Raw genomic sequence first — 26,736 nt, 5'->3', positions numbered from 1 at the left:
GTTCCTATAAAATGGGGATAGTAGTAAGAATTAGAACATGTAGATATAATATATATATGTGTGTGTGTGTATGTGTGTATAAACCTTCCCCACAATAGGTGTGCAATAAATGGTAGCTATTATTACCCTGAAATCGATCTCAAAATCTACTCTAGGCTATGCTCCAGGCATTGTGTTAACTAATTTTCACTCATTTGAAATTTTCCAGCATTATACTGTCTCATCCCATGATGTGTTATTCTCACTTCCCTGTGACATAAACATTCTTTTGAACTAGTCTCTGAGACCCAATCCTTTCTTTTTCTATAACTGTCTGCTTTGCAGGCAGCTGCTGATGCCTGACACCCACAGGGTTAAACCTAGTTGCTGAAGCCACCCCCTCTTCCCCTCCCAGTCCCCCTTTCACAGTAGCCTGGCAGCTGTCCCAACTGCCTACCGAAGCCAAATGCTTGAAGAGAGAGAGAGAGTAAGGAGCCAGCCATGAATCTCTTCCAGAAAAATGAGTTCAAGGAAACTCCTTTTTTACCTGTCTCCCCTGAAGAGGTACCACCTCGACCCCCCAGCTTTCCAAAGAAGCCATCTCCGGTGAGTCCTCAGATTCGGTTCTGTCTCTGGTAGGAACAGACTTACTCTTTTGGTTCTCCTCCTTGGCCCCTGGAGCTTCATGCTGAGCTGTGTTAGAGTATTAAAAACTATTCTCTCTTGGAGTTAGAATTAACCTGTAAACCAAACCTAAACAGAAGTTTCCTTTAACTTAGGAGAGGAAGCAGCAGGAAGAGGTAGTCAGAGTTCTTCAGTTGGTATCCAGGACTTGGCTGTATTTCATTGTATATTCTGAGTTTCTCTGGGGTGCAAAAAAAGCAATTTGAATGTCCAGGGAAACTTGGCAAGTACTCCTTTCTGGAGAACTGTGTGTGATTGTTTTCTTCACCAAAAAAAATCTCAGCCCTTAGTTTCCCCTGTGCACAGAATCTATGCTGACCACCAAGAGAAGTTTTAGAACAGATCTAGTCTCTGTTACTGTGTTCCAGTTTACAGTGGGAGAAAGGACAGAGAAACAAGGAAGTAATAATGTTTTACTTTATACACTTGTTAAAGCACTTCCCAATTCTTATTCAATCCTCATATAAAAATCCTGTAAATGGAGAGGATATAGACATACTAGCCAGTATTTACTGAATTCTTACTACAGGCAAAGAGGTAGCTGTAGTAGTATTCTAGAGGTGGTAGTTTCTTTGGAATAACAAAACTGAAGTATAAAGCCAAGTGTAGTGACATGGCCTGGATCAGTATGTTAACACAGCCAGTGACAGTGTTACATAGCTAGTAGAAATGTGTTAACTAAACTTCAGGTTGCATGATTCTCGAGCTGTGAGCTGGGAAGGTAATAAGACTAATTCATATTGTCTTTCAAGCAAGTTTTTATCATACGTTAATGTATGTTAATATTTTGGAGGGTTGTTTTTATATATCCATGTGGATAAAAGAATGAATACATTAATTTATTTAGTTATACGTTTTCTGGTCCCAAAGAATATGAGGCTGCTTACAAAGATGTATGTACATCTTATGAATAAGAAAAGGCAATAAAAATCTCATGATAAGATTCGATTGAACCAAGGACACATATCTCCATCCCCCTCTCGTATTGGCTGGGCTATCATAATGAGTAGGGATTTGAAATAAAACATGATGTTCCTTTTATTCTGACTGATACAGTGCATGAAATAGCGTAGTCCTTTTAATGCCCAAAAGGATTAGCATGAAAATGTTATAGAATCTCTCTTTCATAGAAAGAATGGACACTTAATTTGACAAGATTTAAGAACTCTCTGCCCAAGGTCAAGGTGATCAATCATCTTACCTTTAAGAATCTGTACTGGGCTCTGTGCCTGGCTTCAGTAGCCACTGAATGGGAAACCTTCATATTGCTAGGATTTCTCCCAGCACAGTGAATGGGGCAAGTGGGAACAGAAAGGTTAATCCGCACAGTGGAGCTAAGCAGGATACTGACATCTGAGTGTGACTGCCTGGACATCAAGTGCTCCAGAGGCCAACCCTTTGTTCTGTTCCTGAAAATAAGTATGATTATTCTCCTACCCAGAGCCCCAGGCTTTTCATTTAGTACTTGTGGGAAGATGAACAGGTCCTGGTGTCTAGTATCAAGGAATGCCTGAGCAGTTTCATGTTAAATGAATTGAGGAACAAAGTAATATTCAGAATGGCTTCGCACTGCTAAATCAGCAATGCAAGCACTTTTAATGTGATACTGGCTGTTTCATGAAGAGCAGGGGCCATTGTTTCACATGACCTATCATGGCAACCTAAAATAAATGATTTTTTTCTGTTGTGGAACAATCTAATGGTTTAAACAGGGAAATATAGTTCATGCTTGAACCATTGCCTTTTTGTTTCTTAGAAAATCTGTGGCTCCAACTATCCACTGAGTATTGTCTTCATTGTGGTGAATGAATTCTGTGAGCGCTTTTCCTATTATGGCATGAAAGGTAATTTTGTGTCCCCGAGTCCTACTCTTCTCCACTCACTCTCACCCCATGTTTGTAACAGCCTGTCTCATATGCACTTATTTCCCTTATCTACTCTTTCTGCCTTCATCCAATTGGTCCTTTCCTTTGGGGAAGACTTCCAAAAAATGCCTCATGGGATTTCACCTACTAACTCATACAGGCCAAGAACAGAAAGGCCAAGTGGAAATCAGAACACAGCCTATGAGAATATAGGTGGAAAAACTCTCATCATCGACATCCATTCTTCATTTCTGTTCCTCAGGTCTATGGATTATATCATTGCTGGGAAGGAGAAGGAAGGGATATTAGAAGCCCCATGTTATCTTTTGGATTGGCCTAAATGATGCTGTGTACACATAGACTGAAGGGAGGAGTATTGCATTTGTATACTAAGCATAGCCCCATTCACTCCCACAACTCCAAAGGGCCCTGCTTCTACTGCCCAGCAATCACCCCTCATCACTTCACTGATAGGAGTGTTGAAGGTCAAGATCAACTTCAAAGACCATATCAAATCTTCTTCTGCTCCATAAATCATTTTAATGCATCTATTTTGTTTTGTCTCTCTTTTTTTGCTTCAGCTGTGCTGACCCTGTATTTCCTGTATTTCCTGCACTGGAGTGAAGACACTTCCACATCTGTATACCATGCCTTCAGCAGCCTCTGTTATTTCACTCCCATCCTGGGAGCAGCCATTGCTGACTCATGGTTGGGAAAATTCAAGTAAGGATGATGGGAGGTCACAGTCCAAGAAGCTGCACATATTAATTGTGCAGAGACTATCACTTCTAGCCTCTTGCATCCAAGCAAGAACATACTTATGTCATCCATGACAAATAAGAATCTCTCTCAGACTGACAATACAGAAAGGTTTTGTCTCTTCATTATCAGTTTTTCCAATATTTTTATACCCTTTTCAGTCAGCAGGGTTTTTTTCTTTTATCTAATTTTAATCTTCCATTCTGTAATGTAAGACTAGTTCTTGTTCTGATCTCAGGTGATAGAGATTGCTACCCACAAGAAAATTTATAATTCAATGTAGTTATTTAATATGCTATCCATCTCTTCTCTAGATTGAGTCATCCCAACACTTTTACTATCTTCTTATGAATCCCTCTTTTTAGCTCTTTTACCATCTCTGCTTCTCTTCTCTAACCTCCTTCTGTAGTTTCTTTCTTAAGAATATAATAAATATCTTCATGAGTTAGAATAATGGTCTATTCAGTTCAGTATCTTTTAAGTCCCTGAAAATAGCACCAAGAGATATGTTTGGGATAGTGTTATTTTTGTCCCCTATAACATCATCCTCATGGGCTAGAGATGGCTCTTAGATATCCATCACTCAGGTATTTTCTGTGGACTTGCCATCTATGGAATTGTCTAAATTAGCATTTCTCAAAGTGCATTCTGTTGAAAATTGGTTGTATAGGATCTAATGAATGTTATGTGGGAACATAAAGCTTTCATAGTCAAATAAGTTTGGAAAATGCTAGGCTGAATAAAGCTAAAAAGGTATCTTTACTGCATGACTTCTTACAGCCTTTAACGTGTGAATTCATACTATAAAATATCCAAGAGGAGGTTATGGTATGTAGTATTTTCCAAACTTATTTAACCGTGGAATATTTTTTCAGGATTCCTTGTGGACCTAGTGTTCCAAGGAATCCTCTTTAGTAAACATTGGTTTCTATCTCACTTTGGCCTAGATATATTCATTCTTCTAAAGTTTTTAATCAGCACCCAATATAGCGCTACAACCACAACTTAGTGCTAAACACAGTTTCTTGCCTTGGGAAAGGTATGGCAGGTGGCTGAGATCTATGTTTGCTCCTTATGTAGTAGTAGTTACCGAGTCCATCCAGATAGAGGGTTGGCACTATGTGCAGAAAGAAAGTATAAACCATGGTATATAGTCTTCATTCAGTTATAGAATAAAAGACTCACATATATCACGTAGTAATTTTATTTATTTTTAAAATGACTTCCTTTAAGATTGAAAAAGTATAGATCCGAGATTTGGTAAGCAATAGCTTCCTGACTATTTCAGAGGAAATTTAGCAACCTCCACTTGTGCCCTCAATCTCAATCCTCAATCCTTTTTTAAATTTTTTTGAATTTATTTTTATTGAGGTATAACTTACATAAAGTACACAAATCCAAAAGTCTTAAATGTACAGCTGGATGAATTTTTACAAATGTATCACCGTCACCTAGATCACTCTCCTTGGTGTCTTTGTACCCTCAATACCTCCGTCTCTTGCCTTCAAATTCTTCCTCAGAGACACTCTTGTCCTGTACCTAGAAGCAAGGGCAAATATGAGACCTTTAAACAAACAAAATTATTGTTAACCTTTCTTTTTCTATCTTCTTTGTCTTATTACCACTACCTTCAGATTTTTAAAAGAATCATTTATTATTTGTTGCCTTCCTTTCTCACTCTTCATTATCGCTCCTTAGGGTAGAGTAATGTAATGCAGTGCAGTAGAATCCAATTAGATTCAACTTAAGCTGATTGAGTTTAATTCAGTAAATGTTTATTGAGCAACTTCTATTTGTCCAAAGAACCATGAGGGATAAAAAGATGAATAAGACATAATACCTGCTTCATGTTGTTCATATTCAACTAGCTTTAATACAAAGCAGATTACGGTAAGTGAAATAATATATAGTATGTCATCTTTTTATCCTATTGAAATTCTTCTCTCTAAGATCACTGGTAATGATCTCTTTGTTATCAAACCCAGTGGTCTTTTCTAAATTCTTATTCACTTTGAACGTGTTTTAACATTTTAATCTGTTATCACTCCTAAATTCTTGAAACTTCCTGGGCTTCTCTAACACTGTATTTTCTGGTTCTTTTACTTTTTTGGATTCTTCCTCATTTGGCTTTTCTTTTGCTTTTTGTTTACTTTACTCTTTCCTGAATGTAGGCATTTCCCCAGTGTATACCTTTTACCCTCTTCCCTTTCTCCAGATTCTCCCTCAGCAAGCTCTGCAGTGTCCATTTTACCTATATGCTAATGGCTCCTCAAACTCTGTAATCTTAACCTGTCACTCAAGCGCCCTTATGCATTATAACTACACATTAGCATTCATCTCCTGGATATTCCACCTTATCCTCTCTCCTAGCTTTCCTATACTCCCACATCCAATCAGTTTTCAAATTCTGCCAATTCTATTTCTATAATCTCTGTCACTTTCTCCCTCCTCAACACTGTATCCCACGGCCATCAATCACCACTACTCTAGTTTTGGTTTTCATTAGCCTCTAAATTGGGCTATTGAAATGGACGTGTATGATGTTTTCATTGCTTCCCATATCTTTTGTTCACAATTGAGTCTATGCACTACTGTCAAATTAATCTTCCTAAAAGAAATCTCTGTTCATATTACTACTCTGCTCAAAATTTCTGCTAACACACTGTCTACTAATCTCATCCAACTTACCTTTCTGCTCTTATTGTCATACTCCCTTTCAAAAATGTACACTAGAGAAAAACCAAATACTAATATTTACCTAATGATAACCAGGGACATTTCTTTTCCATGTCTGTTTGCATAGTTTCTACTTCATGCAATCTCCTTCCTCCCCAGCCTTCTATGTCCAAACCCTTTAAGGCTCAGTTCTAATTCCACCTATGCAATGGAGTATTCTCTGCCCCTCACCTTTCACCGCTAGCCAGAAGTAATCTAAAGTTCTCTAAACTCCTTATTTTTTATGCTCATGTGACATTTACCAAACTCTGTCTTATCATAACTATTGTATATGAATCTAATACCTTCTTCAGACACTTAGAAGACAAAGTCTCATTTATATTTTTATCCACAGCACCTAGAACAGTGCCTGGTATATAACAGGCCCACAGCAAGTGTTTCAATTAATAAATTTATTCACCCTCAGATACTCCAATGTAGGCACAAGACTGAGGTAGGTGTGGGCAGGTGTGAAGATGACTTATTTTGTTGTGGGTATTGTGGTTGCTTTTTTTTTTTTTTAATCTCTACTTCAGCTACTTTTTAAAAATAAATTTATTTATTTATTTATTTTTTCTGCTTAAAACCAGATTCATTTATTATATCACAATTCTGTAAGTGAGAAGTTGGAGCCAGTCAGTTGGCTCACAGGTCTGGGTGTCTCCTAGGTTGGACTCTGGGGAATAATCTACCACCAGCCTCATTCGTTGTTGGCTGAATTCATTTCCTTGTCATTGTAGGTGCTTATTTTCTTGCCATCTTTCAGGTGGAGGTGTCCCCTTTCCTTGACACGTGGTTCTTTCCATATTCAGGCTATCAGTATGGCGTATCAAACCCTTCTCGAACTTTGAATCTCTTCCCCTTCTGTTACCAGAGAAAAGTCTCTGCTTTTAAGGGCTCATATGATTATATCAGGCTCATCTAGTTAATCTCCCTATCTTACTGTCAATTGTGTCATATAATATAACATAATTAAAGAAGTGACATCTCATTATAGTCATAGGTTCCAGGGATTAGGGTGAGACATCACTGGGGGGGGTGGGATTTCAGCAATTCTGCCTGGCACCATGGCATACGACAATAAGGGGTAGTGACAAAGAGCATTCTTATGTCAACATCTGCTTTGTGCCTCAAGAGTAATAGCCTTGATTACCTTTGACACTTGATAATAATAAAAGAAATATTTTAAAATAATATGGAAATTTTTATTTGATGACAACATTTTAAATTAATTCCTGAAATAGAAGAACACTGACATTTGTGAAAATATGAGAAAAGTTCTGTCCGTTTATAGTAAAGAAAATATTTCCTCTTTTTGAACAAAGATGATTTTTTGAAGCTCTATAAAAAAAGAAATAGGATTATAAAAATATCTAAGTCCCAAGGTTCCAATAGATTCTGCTAGGTGTGTGACTTTCTGGATAGTTTCCTTTTTCCTAAGGAAGGAGCTATTTGAGCATCATGTAACTTTCTACCATTAATTCTCTTGGAGCACGAAATTATCGCCTCTGTGTATCCTCTGCACTGCATCCAGGGCAACCACACTCACATATTAAGGTAGCAGGCCCAGCATTTATCTATAAATTTAGAGCCTTTCGTATTGTGAAAACATCATGGACTAATAAAAAACATCTAGGAATTGTTATGAGTTGCCTGAGATACTTTCCCCATAAATTTTTAAATTTTTACTTAATTTTGATATTTCTTTCTTTGGAAATAGATTCTCTGTTGATTTTATAAGAAACCATAAATTCTTAAGGAGTGATCAGTCAACTATTAGCTTTGCACTATTTCAAGCAAACGACAATATTACGTGATAATAAAGTAGTGAACTTCTTAAATTAGACATGTGCATTAAAACAAACCCTTCCTGGTTGGAAACCGAAGTGACTGTCATTAACCACTTTAGTATCACAGCAGGCTACACAAATTATTATTACATTTAATTAGCATTCTGACAAGTTGAGGAATTCTTTACCTGCATTCAGATTACACACAGAAAATGATTTGAAAGCATTTCCTGCCTTGAAAGCACCAAAGCAAATCAAAGAAATCAGCTCCAATCTTATCTTTATCTTGACTGTGTTGGGTCTTCGTTGCTGTGTGCGGGCTTTCTCTAGTTGCGGCGAGCGGGGGCTACTCTTCGTTGCGGTGTGCGGGCTTCTCATTGCAGTGGCTCTTTTGTTGCGGAGCATGGGCTCTAGGTGCATGGGCTTCAGTAGTTGTGGCACACGGGCTCAGTAGTTGTGGTGCACAGGCTTAGTTGCTCTGTGACATGTGGGATCTTCCCGGACCAGGGCTCGAACCCGTGTCCCCTGCACTGGCAGGCGGATTCTTAACCATTTCGCCACCAGGGAAGCCCTGTGGTTGCTTTTTAAATAACAAAACTCTTTGGGGGATGAATTGGTATCTCTTTCTGAGAGAAAGTGAGTTGGAGAAAACATGAGTAACTTGTTTTGTCGGGGTGTGTGTGAGCTCACGTGTACAAAAACAATGATGACAGCAACATAAGAATATAAGTATTTAAAACTCCTCTCCTTTTCTTCAGATGTTATCTTCAGGATGAAAAACATCCTATAACATTAGAAACATCTGAATTTAGTAAACAACTTCTATTAAAAGTGCTTCCTCTGTTTGTAGTCCCAGAATCATAGTTTTGTTAAGAGAAAATGGGTACCCAGGGTCCCTGACTCTTGTATAAGGAACTCCCTATGTCAGGAAAGAGGTGAACCTTCCTTCAGGGCTACACACAGGAAAGAGTAGCCAGTGGATATACAATGGAAAAGAAAATTTTTAAGCATGGACATTGGCTTTTTATGATTTCTATAAACATCTACTGAGAGGATTAATTACATGCTCAGATGCAATTTTTGATGCCTAGTTGCTTTTAAGAGAGAATAACATTTTTAGTCATAGTCCCTAGTGTTGGTTTTTACCTTGTGACCTGTGCCTATCACTCTGGACTCCTGATCATGGCAATCACTAAAAGCCACTCTCTTAAATGTGTTTATTGCCAAATATGCTTTTGGATGTCTTCTCTACAATTTCTGTTTTTTTTTTTTTTGAGTGTGTCTATAGCGTGTCCTTCCCCCACTATTTTTTTTTTTTTTTTGTCTCGTCAGAGCTGACCCTCTTTATGCTAGGTCTCTTCCTCTGCCATCAGAGGAAGTATGTTTAATAATATATGCCTACTGCACATACTCCTTCTCAGTTCCTAAGCTTTAATTAAAAATGTCTCTGGCTTTTGATATTCTTACGGTTAAATAAAATTTAAAACTTCTTTCTCTTCCCTTTCCTTTTTCCACATTAACTTGTTCATGATAAAACTGAAGGAATGCTGGGCTGTAAGAAAGTAGAAGTTCTAGACCTAATCCTAATACTAATTAGAATGTCACCTTAAAAATATCCTTTGACTTCTCTGGATTTCACTTTCCTCATTTGCAAATGGAAGATTGGTCAAGTCTATCGAAAACAGAACTGTGTCCTGTGGTTGGGATTGTAATGACCCTAATGACTCCATTTCAAATGCAGAATTTCCAAGTCTCTCTTGACTTCTCTCTCCTTCTGTTAAAGTTCTCTGCTATTAGCTTCCTGTCTTATATTCTTCACATTCTAGACTAATTCCCTGAATCTTTCACCTAGAAGGTTGCCCGTTTTCCTTTTAAGGCACTTACACTTCTCTCATTCATTTAGTCCAGCAACCTGATATTGCCCTGTTCTCCCAATGCAGACTATCACTCCAGCTCAGACTCCTTTTGTTTTTTCTCTGTGATGATTTAGCATAGATCATCTATTTTGTGTTCACAATTGTTGGCCTTTTTTTCAGTCCCTTTTTATTCCCTTTCTTTCTATTCATTCTTTTTATTCCAATGAAGGGAACTTTTCTCCAGAAGACGCTACAAGGCCTTTTGGAAAAGGCTGCCTCCTCCCCTAATATTAATTAGCCCTGGTTTAGTCACTCAGCTTTCTTATCCCCTGCTTCCCATTATAAACCCTCTAAGATCCCTTCCCTGGAGAGCCAACCTAGGAAGATTAGGCATTTAGAATGAGAAATCCACATTCTGAGATTTCTGACATCTCTGGCCTCTCTCTGCTACCTTCATTCCATTCTTTATATTCCACATTAGCATATAACACTTCAAAATCACAGAAGTAAGCTATATAATTTCCAAGGTTCCTTCTAGTATTAATATTCTACTTATATATAAAGAGAATACTGGTGTCCTAATACAAATAATACACATTGTGTATTTGGTAGTATGCCATGTTTCAGTGTGTATATCTCTACATATGTTCTTACTGGAATTCCTCACTCTTCTACTTCCTGTTTGTCATTCAGATTTTTTGGAAAAACAACATAACAACAAGTCCCTATCAACTGCATGAGCTATATCACCGGACAGTCTGTTCAAAGACCCTGGTTCCTTTCTTACCCTTGGGAAATTGTCCATGAGGAAACTGTGGTGTGGATTACAATTAACTCAAGTGTTCAGACTGAACCTGAGAGCCCTTTACCTCTCTATATATCCCAGTGATTGTGTTTAGAGAAAGTTCTTTGTGTTAACCATCCCTTTTTTCCTGTTTATGTGACATTCTTTCTTGACCCTGATGGATTTCTAGAGCCAAAGACATTCCTTGGAAGAAACCTCAGGTCAAAGTATTCTGTTCTTCTGGTTCTCCTTACTTAAAACATTATCACTGGCTACAAATCCAACCTGGTCATGACATATCTACACAAGATCAGGGGTACTCTGTGTTTGTGTGGGGTTAGTGAGGGAAAAGAGAGAGCAGGTATGAGAAAGGAATGTCCATTATCTCTAACACTACAGGGTAAAGAGTTACTGTCTCTTTTTCTAGACTGTTTCATTCACCATTATTATTTCTATTTGCATATCTCAGGTAATTCTTTCCTCCTCCACCCCCTCCTCCTGCCGCTCCTTTTATCCTGGCACTGAGAACAGTATGAACTCTGAGTCTGTAATTACTCAAATCTCTGAATTCTGTTTGTAGACTGACTGATTTAACTCTCTCAACAGGACAATCATCTATCTCTCCTTGGTGTATGTGCTTGGCCATGTGATCAAGTCCATGGGTGCCTTACCAATACTGGGGGGACAAATGTTACACACGTGAGTAAAATCATGGAATAAACTAAACCACTTTTCCTCCATTGGGCAGGTAAATGTCTCACACATTCATTACAGATGTTTTTCTGTCTTCTTACCAATGATGTCCCTTTATTTTCCAATCTGTTTTAATACCAAATCGGTTAAGGAAAAAACTTTGACCAGTTGAACTCTTTCCTGCTTTATCTGAGCTCATTTGTTTTTATTAAATATTTGGGGACTAGTAGAATGCCCAGTTAGTATCCTTTTCATAAAAACTCTTCATGTGCTTGAAGACATTAAAACCTTCATGCCCTCCATATTCCCTCATCTATTCACCCATCCACACATTGTACATTTACCAGAGTTAAAAAAAAATGTCTGTGATATTTCCTTGTAATACATTGTAGAATTTATTTTCAAAGCTTAGATTATTTCCATTTATGTGTAGTTCCATATATTCCAGTTGCTCTATCCCTCTTTATTAAGCTCTTGATGTTTATGATGCCAGAGACTCTTGATAGATTCTGATGTCTGTTGGTTCAGTCAGTAGAGAGGATTAGAGTTGTTCAAGAAGCAGGTCATACATGTTCATGTTTATACTGTGCCTATATGTGTATTTTCCAATGAGTTAAGAATTTTGTTTGAAATTTAATAAATATTAGATACCTCCTTATTGTTGTCCCCTCAGAAATCAGTAACACTTCGCCTATTAGTTATGACTAGTTTAACATTTTATTTTGTGGTTACTAAGGATATGTGGGATAAGGGTTCACAAGGTCATTCTATTGAAGTGTCCCTTTGACTAAGACAAGATTGAGAACCAGTGCTTTAACTTTGGAGTTCCTTCAGTATCTGCTTCTATCTGTTGTGCACAAGGGGTAAATGAAACTATCAGGGACAAATTTCACCACGTAGTGTATACTTTCTGGCAGAAACTCAAGGATTATAAGTGTACCTGAGTCTCCCCTAGGAGTGAAGGCATATGGAAAATGCCCACAGTGTAGAAATGTGAAGGAGGTCTTTGCCCTTGTACACATTTTTTTTCTCTTGTAGCTCTATATTTCATTTCTGCAGTTGTGTTTAGTATCAATATGGTTAGTACTCTCACCTCTCCATTTCAGAGTCCTATCAATGGTCGGCCTGAGTCTAATAGCTTTGGGGACAGGAGGTATCAAACCCTGTGTGGCAGCTTTTGGTGGAGACCAGTTTGAAGAAAAACATGTAAGAGTCCTGTAATTTCTGTGTTTTCAAGAATGTAGAGCAGGCATCAAACGGCAGGTAACCATTTGCCAAGATTGAAGTGATCCACTAGTCAGATCATATCTGAGGAGCTGTGTTCAGTGCTGGGTACTGGTCATTAATAGAGGGGAAAACTGCAACATTTCAAAGGAAAGTGACCAGGGTGGTACATGGACTAAAAGATGCTCTTATGAAGAAAGGTTGAGGGAAATGGAGATATTTATAGCCTGGATAAGATAAGAATTAAAGAGAATATTTTAGCTGTCTATAGATATTTGAAGGATATCAGTAATTAAACCAAAGATCAATGGCTGAAAGCTATAGGAAGCTGGCTTCTGGCTTGATGGAAAGAAAAACTTCAAATAGTTGGAAGTAGTGAGTTTACTCTCACTTGAGGTACTTAAGAAGATACATGGTAATCACTTTGGGAATGGGAGGTGATGAGTAGTATGGAGATGATTTAAGCATCTCTAGCTTTGAGATTCTATGAAAGGGGAAAAGGACCATTTGGAATAAAACAGAATGAGTTTCTCTAGATGAACCTGTCTGGATGATCATTCTTTCTTTTCCTAAATACTTGCCACTGTCAGTGGGAGGGGAAAACAGTATGAATAAAGGTAAAAATGGGCCTGTATAAGGAAGCAGTGACAACTAGGCAAGGGAAGTAGTCTATGCTTAGATCAGCCAACATTTCTAGCTTCCTCTTTTTTCCTCTCAGCTTTCTTTTTTGGCTGTCTTCATGTGTTATTCCCTCTTCTGTAGCTAGTTACCATGTTTCTGGGTTTTCACTCTGTTCTTTCTCTGTGTCCTGTCTTCCTTCATGTCTCTAACCCTTCAGACCATTTGAATTATTTTATATTCTTTATCTGCCTGAGGGTCCATAGATCATAATTGCTTGCTGACGTTGGAGAAATAACCAACCTCTGGCAAGTGGGATTCTATGCACAATGAACTATACACGTAGATTGGTGTAACGAGTTTAAATGGGGACCAGAAGAGGAAGCAAAACACACCATAAATAGAAAATGAGGATTGTGCTGATGTGTCAGGAAAAGATCCGAGGTGTCAGAATGAAGCACAGAAGTGCACAATGAATAAAGCATCAGTAACTGTATTTGAAAATTGCTTCATTTTGTAGCTGCTCCACAAAGATATTTCAATAATAGTACGAACCCACCTCCAGGTTTCCACCAGCCATTTCCAAGCCCACAGACATCCTTTTATACTCTTTGGCAGACTTCCCATAAACATTAGGTAAATTATCCTGTTTGAAGGACAATTTACTCCACTGTCCCATGTTCTAGTCCTATTCCTACCACACATTCCACAAAATCAATTATTTAATTTAGTCACTTAATAAATTCAGTTAATAAACATTTACTGAGTCTGTAGTATAACAGGTACTATGCTAGTGGGGATTACAGAAAATAATAAGATACAATTTCTGCCCTAAAGGAACTCAACCTACAGAAAGAAACAGACATTTAATGCAAATAAACTAATATTAGAATAGATATGTATAGGACACAGTACATAGGCATAGTGTACAAGATGATCATTTTTGCCAAGATAAAGGGGTAAAACAATGTTAAAGATGCTTGTACTAGGGTTTGAAAGATAGGGAAATGTTTGGTGTCAGCGAGATATGTGTTAAAATATCTAATATGATATTCACATACCATGGAGGCAGTGCCTGAATCTGTCTCTGTGTATGTACCTCTTGCTTAGTCTGAACATGAGGTGGGGGGTGGAGCTAGGAGGCACATTGCACTGATGATTTGTCCTTTTTTTAATTTTTCAGGCAGAGGAACGGACTAGATACTTCTCAGTCTTCTACCTCTCCATCAATGCAGGGAGCTTGATTTCTACATTTGTCACACCCATGCTGAGAGGTTGGGATCTTTTCTGAGGGACTCGGTATAAGCTTTACTCTGGCCAGCCAGAAATCTGTTCAAGGCTTCCTCCTGTCCATCTTCTCCTTTTATAAGGGTTTGAAAATCTGAGAAAATTTCTTTTAATCTTGCTTTGTCTGGCCCAAAAGAAGGATTGTGGATTAGGTGATGGGAAGAAAGAGGATGGCTATGTCTATGACCTCAAAAACCTGAGCTTACAGAATAGAACATCAAAGACTTAAGATTCAGGATTAATTTGTTTTGTTTTGTTTTGTTTTCCTGTAGGAGATGTGCAGTGTTTTGGGAAAGACTGCTATGCATTGGCTTTTGGAGTTCCAGGATTGCTTATGGTGATAGCTCTTGGTAAGTGCAGTGGGGCAAAGGAAACTAATAGCCACTGATGCCGTCCACATGTAAAGCATGATGTAAGCACTTTACACAAACTATTTCATTCAGTCCTCACACTAACCTATTAGGTAAGTGTTATTGTAGGGGTTTTCCCTAGACATTGGCGATAAATTAATTGAATAAAGTCAGAAACCTAAAAAAAAGTGCCCAAGGTTACATAACTAATAAGAAGTTTCCTAGAGAGCTTTAAAAAAAACTGATCCCTGGACCCTATGTAGGACTAATTAAATCAGGATCTCTGTGGGATAGGGCCTTGGCATCTGTAACTTTTTAAGTATCTGGGTGATTCTGATGTGTAGTCAAGGTTGAGATGTACTGATCTACACTACAGTATATAATGAAGCAAGGAAAATAATTAATCCTTCCTTTTGAACTAGCTTATTTCATCTGATGGTTATTTATCTGGTAATTGGAAGACTTAAAATTCGTTGGGCCTTTTATTTTATTTTATTTTATTTTTTTTCCTTTCTGCTCCAGAGATTATTTTATTTGAATGAGGGATAATAGAATTTTATGACTGAGTTATTTCCAGAATGTATTGGCTTAGGGATAGACGTACAAGGCCTTTGGAGTGTTTATTTTGTGGGAGATAAACAACGTTGTTTAAAAGCACTCTTCCAAAAGGCTCAAGGTTGTTTAGAACATCCATTAACCTTAATGCATTTACAAAATATTAAGGAAGAGAAATGTGTTTCAGTAGTTGTGTCTTTGAGAGATAAAGATAATACCTTCATTGCTAAGAGATTTGATATCTTTATCTCTTAGCCATATATGAATAACCAAGCAACAATTTTCATATCTCTTATGGACATATAATTTTTAACATACTGCTTAAAATTCAACAGCTACCTTGAAATCAATGAAACTCTGAGAAAACATTCAAAAACCAAAAATGTTTGCTAATGATTCAAGGATGTACTTAAATGGAATACTTAAAAATTCAGGAGTTAAACAGCTTGGAAAGAATATATATATATAAATAAATTCTACTTTTATATATATTAAAATGTAATCTGCTAAAAAAATGAACTAAATACTAACTAAATTATTTAACAGATATTCATATTTAAAGGTTTTTTTACCTAAAAAAATTTTTATATTGTCATCATAAAAGGCCCAGGTGAGGCAATGTTTCATATTTGGTGTCTCAAATTTGGAAGTGAAGTCAGTTCAAATTTGGAAGCAAGAATCTTGTGTCCCTCTGAGGGTGGAGGCTGAAGGTACTATCGTAGTGCTAGAAGGTTCTATCCCAGCCAGTAACTGGGAGTGTCTTCTGAAGTGTCTGTCTTGAGTGGTTGCCACGGAGAAGGTAAAGGAAAATAGAACCAGAATTGCGTCAGGATGCAGTCTTAACTCAGCCTTGATTCAACACTCGTAAAACAAATAATCCACAGGAGTCTTTTTAGGTAAACTCCTACCTGATAGCACCCACCTGCAGGAGATCAGACTCTGGCTGGCAGGTTTCTACGCTTCATTCTTTTTTTTTTTTTTTTTAAGATTTATTTATTATTTTATTTATTTATTTATTTATTTTTTGGCTGCGTCAGGTCTTAGTTGCGGCACACACGATCTTCATTGAGGCATGCGGGATCTTTCGTTGTGGCCGCACAGGCTCTTCCTCATGGTGTGCGGGCTTCTCTCTAGTTGTGGCATGTGGGTTTTCTCTTCTCTAGTTGTGGCGGGCAGGCTCCAGGCATGTGGGCTCTGTAGTTGTGCTGTCTGGGTTCCAGAGAGCGTGGGCTCTGTAGCTTGCAGCACGCGGGCTCTCTCGTTGAGGCGAGTGAGCTCAGTAGTTGTGGTACACAGGCTTAGTTGTCCCGTGGCACATGGGATCTTAGTTCCCTAACCAGGGCTTGAACCCCCATCCCCTGCATTGTAAGGTGCATTTCTTACCACTGGGCCACCAGGGAAGTCCCTCTACACTTCATTCTTTTTTTTTTTTTTTTTTTAATTTACTTTTGGCTGCATTGGGTCTTCACCGCTGTGCGTGGGCTCCCTCCAGCCGCAGCGAGCGGGGTCCACTCCCTGCTGCAGTGCGCGGGCCTCTCATTGCGGTGGCCTCTCCCGCTGCGGAGCACGGGCTCTAGGCACGCGGGCCCCAGCACGTTGGGCCTTTTAAAGTAGCTTCTAGGTTTAGTCATTTCTGCCCTGCTCTGCAATGCTCCCAAGAAGTTTGCTCTTAAGCAAAGAGAATAAGAGGAGTTGGATAAGTAGGGGGAAACTGATGCAACTTAGATCAAGTGGCATTCTCTTTACCACAGGGAACCCAGGAATGGAAGTGGAACGGGGATGTGTGTGTTGCTTAATTTACACAGCCTAAGGGGAAACTTGGACATGATTGTTTCTAATCATTGACCTGGAAACCTGTTCTCACACTGAGCCTTTGGGTGACACCGCCCCCCTGGAAGATATCCAGTCCAAACACATAAAGAGCTCAATAGAGGATAAAGAGCCCAGAGACTCAATGTTCCATCTGATTATTTTCTACCGGGGGTTGGGGAGGGCTAATATTATTATATCAGATTGCAATTCCAATTCCAAGGAAATTTATGCGTAATTCCTGTAGCCCTGTGATAATACATTCTTTGCTTCCTTCTCCCTTTTTTTTTTTTTAACATCTTTATTGGAGTATAATTGCTTTACAATGGTGTGTTAGTTTCTGCTTTATAACAAAGTGAATCAGTTATACATATACGTATGTTCCCATATCTCTTCCCTCTTGCGTCTCCCTCCCTCCCACCCTCCCTATCCCACCCTCCCTATCCCACCCCTCTAGGTGGTCACAAAGCACCGAGCTGATCTCCCTGTGACCTTCTCCCTTTGAAGTCAAATATTTTCCTGGTTTTCCTCTGATTAGTACTATGTCTTTTTCTCTGGATCATTGAACAATAATATTATTTACATATCAGAGTAATTATGACGATCAAAAGAGATGCTGTAATGGAAATGTTTAATAAATTATGAAATGTTCAATAAGTATTAGCTGTCATCATTAGTCAGCTGCTTCAATTTTCTGGGTACTAATAAATAAGTCAGTTCTCTGACTTTTCACTATAATTTAATTTATTCATTTGATTTTTTTTCACTCATTAATTTGATAGACATTGACTTAATGAGCCGTTTATGTGTCAGATTCTGTGCTAGATATTGGGGTCACACTGGTGAATTAGATAGCTACAGAATTCATGCTTTCAAAGAATTTATTTGGTCCAGCAGGAGGAGGGAGACAGATAAGAAAACAGGAAATTTCAATATAGTATGATCACTGTCACAGCTGGTGAAATACAGAGAAAGCTATAGGAACACATAGGAGGGATATCTGACTAAGACTTCGAGGGTCAGGAAAGAAATGATGTGTAAGGTAAGACCTAAAGGATTAGCAGCAATTAATTCAAAGATTAATCAAAGAAAAGATTGAAAGTGAAACAGAAATAGGACACGGTATCTGTAAGACAAGGAGGTGAGAAATAGTATGACATATTTGAAGGCCTTAAAGGAATTCAAATTGCCTGGAGCATAAATGGAAAGATAGAGAGGAGAAATTGACAGAAACTAGATAATAAAGGGCCTTTTAACCTACTAAGGAATTAGAACTTTATCAGGAGACTAGTAGGGAGCTTCAAAAGGATTTTGAATAGAGGAATGATTGTTAGATTTTTATTTTTCAGTGGTATTTCTAACTGTAATGTGGAGAAAGAATGGGTTAAGGGTGAGACAAGGATACCCTTTGTCTTGATTACTGAATTTTGGTACTCCCTTAAATTTTGTGCTCAAGGTGAGTGCCTCACTTAGCTCACCCTCCTTGGCCCTGACAGAATTGACAAACTTGATATGATTAGATGTGTGAAAGTAAGGGAGAAGATAAGCCAAGATTGAATGTAGGGTTCTGGCTTGAGCAAATGGTGGATAGTAGGGTCATTAACTGATAATAAGGAAGAATAGGTTTGGGGCAATACTAATGAATTTAGTTTTGGATACATTACATTTTAGATGTCCTTGAAACATTTAATTGGGAGTATCAAACATTTATTTGGAAATACAGGTTTAAAGTTCAGAAGAAATGTTTCAGCTATAAAGATCTGGAGCTATTAATATATGGATAGCAATTAATTCATGAAAATAGATGGAATAACTAAGAGATAATAAGAGTAGGGTAAAAAGACAGCAAGGATAGAACCATGAGGAACACAGGTATTTAAAAGACAGTCAAATGCATATATACACTACCAAATGTAAAATAGATAGCTAGTTGGAAGCAACCGCATAGCACAGGGAGGTCAGCTCTGTGCTTTGTGACCACCTAGAGGGATGGGATAGGGAGGGTGGGAGGGAGGGAGATGCAAGAGGGAAGAGATATGGTAACATATGTATATGTATAACTGATTCACTTTGTTATACAGCAGAAACTAACACACCATTGTAAAGCAATTATACTCCAATAAAGATGTTAAAAAAAAAAAAAAAGACAGTCAAATGATCTAAGCACCAGGAGTTAGAGATAAACAAGTTATGGTACCTATTTGCAAGGAATTTTATTTTCCTGGTGAAGATACAGATAAGTGAACAATGAAGTTCTGTTTACTGTGATAAGTGCAGAAATAAAGATATCTACAAGGAAGTGCAGCAAAGGCATGAGTAACTAGGTTGCACTGAAGTTATTCAAATAAAGATTCACAAAAGAAAAGTTGGGGAAGGGCTCTCCGGGTAGGAAAAAAACAGTGCAAATGGAGAGGCAGAAAACAGAACATCGTATTTTGAGAACCAGTGTGATTTCATTAATGCCAGAATCAAATCTCTAAGGGGCAATCTCTATGGCAAAAACCTTTAGAATAATGTTTCAAATTTGTATGGGAATGAGTCTTAATGTAATGAAAACTTAATAATGATTATTTTCTCCAATATATAGATTGTCAATTCTTTGTTATATATTTATATTATTAAATGAGATTATTCAGTGTTGAGCATACCTTTATACAAGCCAGCATTTACCTGTAAGTTCTTGTATTTCCTTTACAATGAAAATGTGTTAAGGGTCAAATTTTGTATTTGGATTAGGTAAAGGGTTCAACAGTTAACAACAAAAAAAGACAGGCAAAGAGGAAAAACCCACAGATGAGACTAAGAAGGAATGACCAAAGTGATAGTTGTTCTATCTTGGCTACCAAGAGGATTTCAAGAAGGGACTCATTCAGAGTAACAAATGTTACTGACTGGGAAAGCAAGATAAGGGTGGAAAATGTCCATTAAATATAGCGACAAGAGGGTCATTGATTTGATGATATCAGCTATGGTAGATTGGTGGAGATTCGAGACTAATTAGAGTAGATTGGGAAGTGAATAAGAGGGACGAAAGGGAAGACAGTATTTATAGGTAAAAGGCGACATGGAGTCAAGAGAGGATATTGAGCATGCTTGAATGTCATTAGGAAGACTCTAGTAAAGAAACATGTTGAAGATGTAATATAAGACAGTATAATCAGTACGAAAGTACACATGGCACAATTGCCTTTATACAGGAGGAGGAACATCAATCACCCTCACCTAAATGGAGAAAGGAGAGGATGGGTGTGGATACAGAAGTTAATAGATTTGGTGGCAAGAAGTTGAGGGAGTTTTCATTTGAAGCCTTCTATCTTCTTTGTGAAGTAAGAGGCAATGTCTACTAGTGGGAGGAGATGGTAGAGAAACTCAAGGTCCCTACTCATCTTCTTTAGTTAAGTGGCCTTGAAATTTAAGTGTGAACTTGTCAAGGTCTTCCTTTTATCACTTCACTGTCACTTTTTAGACCAGAATTCCTGAGAATTTCAGCCTCTTTCTGGGATCATTCTTAGTTTCAAGAGCAGTCTATTTCCTGTCCAAAATCTTCCACTTATCTAGATACCTCTTTATCTGCCCACTGGTCTCCCAGGATTAGCATTCTTTCTCTGAACTATTTTTTCTAGCAACAATAAGAAGGCTGTGGTAGGTAAATGGTGCTATTTGGAGAAGCTTTGTGGAAACTGAGAGGATAAATAAAGAAAAAGTGGTAGAGTGAATCTGACTGAGAGGAATGGAGAAATTAGAAAGTTAAGATAGAGAAAAGTAAGGTGATTCAGGCATTCTGGATGTAAGGATATTGGAAATTGCTACTGGTCACTGAGAAAAGCATCTTGGGTAGAAGATCTACTAGAGGGGCATCTTGCTGGCGCTGGGAAGTCCATTCAGGAGGAAAGTACATCTGGGAGGGTACCAAGATGGAGGTTTCCCACGGATTTTAGTTAAATTTAATAAACTTGAAAAAAATTTACTTTTTTATAATTGTAAAAGTAATATCTCATTGCTGGTAATTTGGAAAATAAAGGAGAAAATAAGAAAATTAAATTCACCTATAGATAACTGTGGAGATGTGGTTAAAGGATAAAGATAGGCGTTGAGGGAAAGAGAATGAGCTCAAGAACAGAAATAGAACAGAAAAGAATTTTTCATAGGCATGATAAATAGTGGTTAGAGGATAAGGTGCCAAATGGAGAATAATGAAAGGTAAAGTGGGAAGTGGTAGGTTGAGGGGAGCTCCATTGCAGACAGGGGCCACCTCTTTTTTATCTTTATTACCAGTAGTATCTAGCACAGTGTGTAATGCAAGAATGAATGAATGAGGTGCTTTATGGTGGTTAAGAGTATAGATTCTTGAGTCAGGCCTCAGGTCAAAAATGCAGTTTCTGGCACTTTCTTGTACAAATTGCTTAATTTCTTTAATCCTTGATTTCTTCATGTGTAAAATAGAGTATTACATATTTTGTCAGGTTAAATCAGTACTGTATGTAAAATGCCTAACACTTCACATATAATAATAAATCTTCAAGAGATCATTAATGATAATAATAACCACCAGGATAATAATGAATTTGGGAAGGCCTTCCATGCCAGGAGTTTGGGCTTGTTAGGTAGGTCCAGGAAAAAAGATTTTAATTTGGCATCAGATAAAAGAAGAAGAGAACAGGACTGAGAAACTAGTTGGTGGCCGTTTTGTTAATACAGGGTAGAAGTTGTGAGGTCCTACACAAGAGTCGCAGCAGTGGTGATGCAAAAGAGGGGGCAGGCAGGAAATGCACTGAAGACAGAGGGTCAGTGAAAGTTGGTAATATGTCAGATGTAGAGATGAAGAAAGAAGAGTGAGAATTCAAAGGTGACTTTCATTTCTGTGATAACAGGAAAGTCTCAACACTGACCATTTTGGCTCCCATAGTTTTTATAACTCCAAAGTCAGGTAGCGTCAGTCAGTTCCCTCCCTTTATGAGATGTGCCAGTTGCTCCTATATTTCAGCATTCTGTCCTTAGTGTTTACATACTGAACGTGCTAAATGAGAAGCTAAGAACCTTATTTGTCTATCAACTGCAGTTGTGTTTGCAATGGGAAGCAAAATATACAGAAAACCACCTCCTGAAGGAAACATAGTGACTCAAGTTGTCAAATGTATCTGGGTAAGTCCATGAATTATTTGCCTGCCTTTTTCAATCAAAGGGAAAGAGATGCTGTGCTGAGCATATAGGCCTTCAAACATGGCTTTTCTCAATGACCTCTGCTCTACTTCTGTGCCTTTTGGCAAACTGAGATTAATCGGTCTTCCCTCTGTGCCTCTACTTAACCATTAAGTTAAAAATAATGTAATCGTTTTTAAAAATGGGCAAAAGTCTTCTGAAATGTAGTTATATATGTTGCCAACAAAATAAGGATAGGTAAAATTAGATTTGAAATATTCTGAAATTCAATGCCTGATGAAATCAAAAGGTTGGAGTAAGTCACTTAAGAGTTATGTGTGTTTGAGGGAAGAGATAATGAATTGGAAAAAGCAGGGGATGGTTTTTTTGGTCTCTCCTCTGATATCTACGCTCTGCCCTAGTTTGCCATTTCCAACCGTTTCAAGAACCGTTCTGCGGACATTCCAAAGCGAGAGCACTGGCTGGACTGGGCAGCTGAGAAATACCCAGTAAGTTGGAACTGCAGAAACATCTGATGCCTCCATGTAGTCTTTCCTAATGTCCAAACTGATTCCCTCCTGCTGTATTTGACCTCTTCTCTTACTGTTCTGGGCCACTTCTACTCTAAGCAAGAAAACCCTATCTGGCAATTCAGCCTGTTCCTTCTCACCCCTTCTTGCAGAGGCAGCTCATTATGGATGTGAAGGCACTGACCAGGGTACTATTTCTTTATATCCCGTTGCCCATGTTCTGGGCTCTTTTGGATCAGCAGGTAAGAATGGAGACACAAGAGGGAGGGGATATGGGAATATATGTATACGTATAGCTGATTCACTTTGTTATACAGCAGAAACTAACACACCATTGTAAAACAATTATACTCCAATAAAGATGTTAAAAAAAAAAAAGAATAGTTCTTTTGAAAGCTACCCCTTCTTCCAGCCCCTTCCCTCTCAGAGAAAGGGATTTCTTTTAATAGCATCTGTTTGCCCTAGGGCTCACGATGGACCTTGCAAGCCACCAGGATGAATGGGAATTTGGTGAGTATAGAAGAGATTTTTCCAGAGAAGTCTATCATTTTCTTTATAATCCATATTAAGGAGAAATTTCTTTGTGTTTTTGCCTGAAAAGTGACATAAGATCATAAGAGATGTGTCTTTAGCATGAAGATCCTGAGTAGGCAAAGTAAAGAAAGCAAATCTAGAAAGAAAAAACAGAATCTTATCTTTAGAAATCAGAAATGTAAGGATGGAAAGGTTTAAATGTATACAAAGAAGCATTGAGAGGGTAGTAAATGAAGTGATAGAGCCTAGGGGAGTGGATGTTTTCTTCCATCTAAGCCTGGCCAGGGCACAGCGGGTTTGATTGCTGCTACAACACAATTGGCACCATCTCTTAGGCAGGGCTAACAGCAGAGGACCCAGAGGTGGGATATTTTGTACATGGATACAGAAATAACGGGAAAATTGTAAACATTATTTCCTCTTTTTCCAATTTCCATTCATTGGCAAAAAGTCTTCTCTCATTTGTTCCCACTTCCTAGATTATTGTATTGTTCTTCTATCGTCTCAGTTGTGAAGAGGGCAGGGTAGAATGATGCCAGGGTTTTATGATGCCAGTCTGTTTGGAGCCTGCTTAATATAATTTCACTTTTTTCCTTCCCCTGGCTGTCCAGGATTTACCATGTTTGTCCTCTTTTTGACCTCCTGGAGAACAACTTCAGAAACACTGTGTGTCAGTGGGAGTCTTCACCCTAACCATGATGTCTTGTCCTTCGTATTATTACCACCTACGACTGCAGTTACTGAGATGAATAAAAAACACACTGACTCTATTCTCTTTCAAGTTAAAGAAAGTATAATGCACAGAAAATAAGATTCTCCCTTAAGCCCATCTGCCTTCAGGTGACATAGCCTAAAGCCATTCCCAGTCTCTTTCCCCACATACTCTTACAAGGATAATAGTGATCCTGAACCAAAGACCTGATGGATTTTACCTTACAGCTTCTCACCTGCTAATTAGCAAGATGGTTGATCTAGGCTTTTTTTTTGTCTTTAGGCCACCATCTTAATGTCATTTGTTATCATGTTTCAGGGTTTTTTTGTGCTTCAGCCTGACCAGATGCAGGTAGGAGACTTCTCTATAGTGCCGGGTACTTCTTTCTTTCCTCATCTACACCATTGCCTGTAGTAGTAGGATTACCAACCATAATTTGATGTTTTTTTCCTTGTATGCTGAGGAGAGCTAAACATAGGGATGAAAATATTCTCTTTAAGCCCCACACTTCTCTTTCACATCCTCTGTTAAGTAAGCAGCTCCTGATCAACTCAAGGGAGACTGAGTTTTGAGCTCACAGGGCAAGTATAAGCACTGGATTTTTTTCCATGTCAAGTATCATGGAAATATTGTCAAAGAAAGTATAAGGCTTTGTTGTGTGAGCAACAAAATCAGAATCCCTGTTTATTGGTGACTCCCAGGTATTTTGTAAAACTCTTGTTCAACAATCCCCAATTCTTCCTTCTCTCATTCCTTTCTCCTGGCCTTGACATTTTTCCCTTGGCTGTGGTGCTGAAGAAGATAAGTGAAAATGGGAGGGGAAAGCTCCCAGTTGATTGACAGAAAAACAGGTTCAGAGTGAAACTGGTTCCTTGGGATATTTAGAAGCTAATGTGCTATACAGGGGAAATAGAGTCTTGGGTGTAAAGAGACTGAAAGATATGGAATCATTCTGTACATAGTATGATGAAAGTGTGTTTGGATGTGAGAGAGAGTGCACACATGCAAATGAGAGCACATGCTCACACTCATGATAGAAGAACACTTGTAACTAATCCTTTTTACCATGGTGTTACAGGTACTAAATCCCTTTTTGGTTCTTATCTTCATCCCATTGTTTGACCTTGTCATTTATCGTCTGGTCTCCAAGTGTGGCATTAACTTCACGTAAGTGCTCACTATGCCTATGTTACTCCAAACTGACTCAACATTTGCCCAGTTTGATAAAGAGTCAATATCTTTTCTACTTAGTGATGATTTGTTTTGATTTATCATTTTTCTGCTTCTGTTTATCCATGTTAGATTAAACGCCTGTTAATACTGGAGGACGGGAATTAGATCTAATTAATTCTTATGATAGAGAGTCCAAGCCATTACTGCAGACTTACATATGTGATGTTGAAGAGTTAGGACTATACTTCATGGAAAGTCAAAAGTATGTGAGATTAGGCTCCTAAACCAACTTGTTGCTTTGTTCTTGAAAGTTGCCTCTTCAAAGAAGTCCAAAGCCTTTGAGGATAACTAATCCCTTTAAATCTTCTACTGTCCCTATGAAACAAATGGGGGACCTCATAAGAGTGGGGATAGAATTGTCCCTAATTACTGCTTTCCCCCCCTTCTAAATAGAAGTGTTATTCTTTGTAAAGTTTGACAGAGGAGGGTGTTAAGTCTTCTCTAATTTCTGATTTAATAGCAATTTTCTTTTGATAACCACTTACCATATTCAAATGACCTTTTGTCATTTACTCATTCATTGAGCAGTTTATTGAGTTCAGCACCAAGTGCTATGCAAATGTAAAAGCACAAATCTTGCTCTTAAGGTGTTTACTCTTCAGTAAGGAAGCTAGAAAATATGCAAGGTTAATTATTGCAACAAGGTGAAATATGTTAAGTGCCCTAAGAAGGAAAGCAAAGTGCCAGGGAAATGCAGAGATGGAAGAGAGATGGAAGAGAGAGGCCAGGGTCAAGAAAGACTTCTGAAGAAGAGGAAAAGGAGGTAATAATATATAGTGACTAGTATATGGTAAATGTTCAGTAAATCTGGCTATATTACTATTATTTTTGTTATTATGACATAATGGATTAAAAAAATCATAAGCAAAGATAGAGGGAAAAATTTGGTGCATTACAGAGGACAATTCAGTATGACTCAGGTAAAAGTAGAAAGAAGGTTGTTTGAAGGGGAGGCAATACTTTGAAAAGTAATTGGGACCAAATTAGCTAAGCTTAGGGGGTTTAGATTTTATTCTTTAGAGTCTAGAGTTTAGCTATAATTGTCTCTTTCTTTCCCCTATAGATCACTTAGGAAAATGGCTGTTGGTATGATCCTAGCATGCCTGGCCTTTGCAGTTGCTGCTACTGTAGAGATAAAAATTAATGTGAGTACAATAAATCTTAAGCCATGAGGGCAGGACCATACCTATTTTGTTCACTTTTCTGACTTGTTCAATCTTGATTCCCTGGGCCCTAAGCACAGTACCTGTTTTAAAGAAGGTGCATAATAAGTGTTTGTGGTAAATGAGTAGATACAGGGGTAGAGCAGCAGTGCAAAATGAAGCCCACCTCCCACCTGAGTGATTCAGAGTATATTGTCAAGGAATTTCTAAACACCGGTATCCAAGTTATATAACCATCTCTTAGATAGCTTACCAGACACTCAAACAAATAACTTTTGGCAGATTGAATAGCCACTATTAGGGAATGATGTATGAGGCCACGGCTGAGTCAAAAAGCATGGAGTTTGTTACCTGGCATCAGTGCTTGCTATATTGAGCTGGTATTTCCCCCTCCAAACTGCCTTCAGAGTTTTCTAAGCCAAATGCTCTTTAGAGGTAGAAAACTGTGTCCTCCTGA

The 26,736-nt window shown here is 38.2% G+C and overlaps 1 protein-coding gene across 2 annotated transcripts in view; it reads left to right on the top strand.

Moving 5' to 3' along the window:
• The first annotated feature begins 419 nt into the window (after positions 1-419).
• SLC15A2 (solute carrier family 15 member 2) overlaps positions 420-26,736 on the top strand; it is a 38,771-nt gene continuing 12,454 nt past the window's right edge. Inside the window, exons 1-14 of one of the 2 annotated variants that reach the window (XM_007175604.3) lie at positions 420-585; positions 2,420-2,507; positions 3,110-3,251; positions 11,039-11,131; positions 12,232-12,331; positions 14,151-14,241; positions 14,527-14,604; positions 22,028-22,110; positions 22,530-22,616; positions 22,790-22,879; positions 23,103-23,147; positions 24,202-24,234; positions 24,962-25,050; positions 26,180-26,261. In XM_007175604.3, coding sequence (XP_007175666.1) covers positions 481-585; positions 2,420-2,507; positions 3,110-3,251; positions 11,039-11,131; positions 12,232-12,331; positions 14,151-14,241; positions 14,527-14,604; positions 22,028-22,110; positions 22,530-22,616; positions 22,790-22,879; positions 23,103-23,147; positions 24,202-24,234; positions 24,962-25,050; positions 26,180-26,261 — 1,206 coding nt within the window. In that variant the 5' untranslated portion in view covers positions 420-480. The remainder of the gene's footprint in view (positions 586-2,419; positions 2,508-3,109; positions 3,252-11,038; positions 11,132-12,231; positions 12,332-14,150; positions 14,242-14,526; positions 14,605-22,027; positions 22,111-22,529; positions 22,617-22,789; positions 22,880-23,102; positions 23,148-24,201; positions 24,235-24,961; positions 25,051-26,179; positions 26,262-26,736) is intronic. The other variant, XM_028164877.2, reaches the window with a different exon arrangement.

This window comes from Balaenoptera acutorostrata, chromosome 4 (assembly GCF_949987535.1).
Source record: "Balaenoptera acutorostrata chromosome 4, mBalAcu1.1, whole genome shotgun sequence".
In the NCBI taxonomy this organism is placed as follows: Eukaryota; Metazoa; Chordata; class Mammalia; order Artiodactyla; family Balaenopteridae; genus Balaenoptera; species Balaenoptera acutorostrata.
This window is presented reverse-complemented; position numbering and strand designations above follow the sequence as displayed.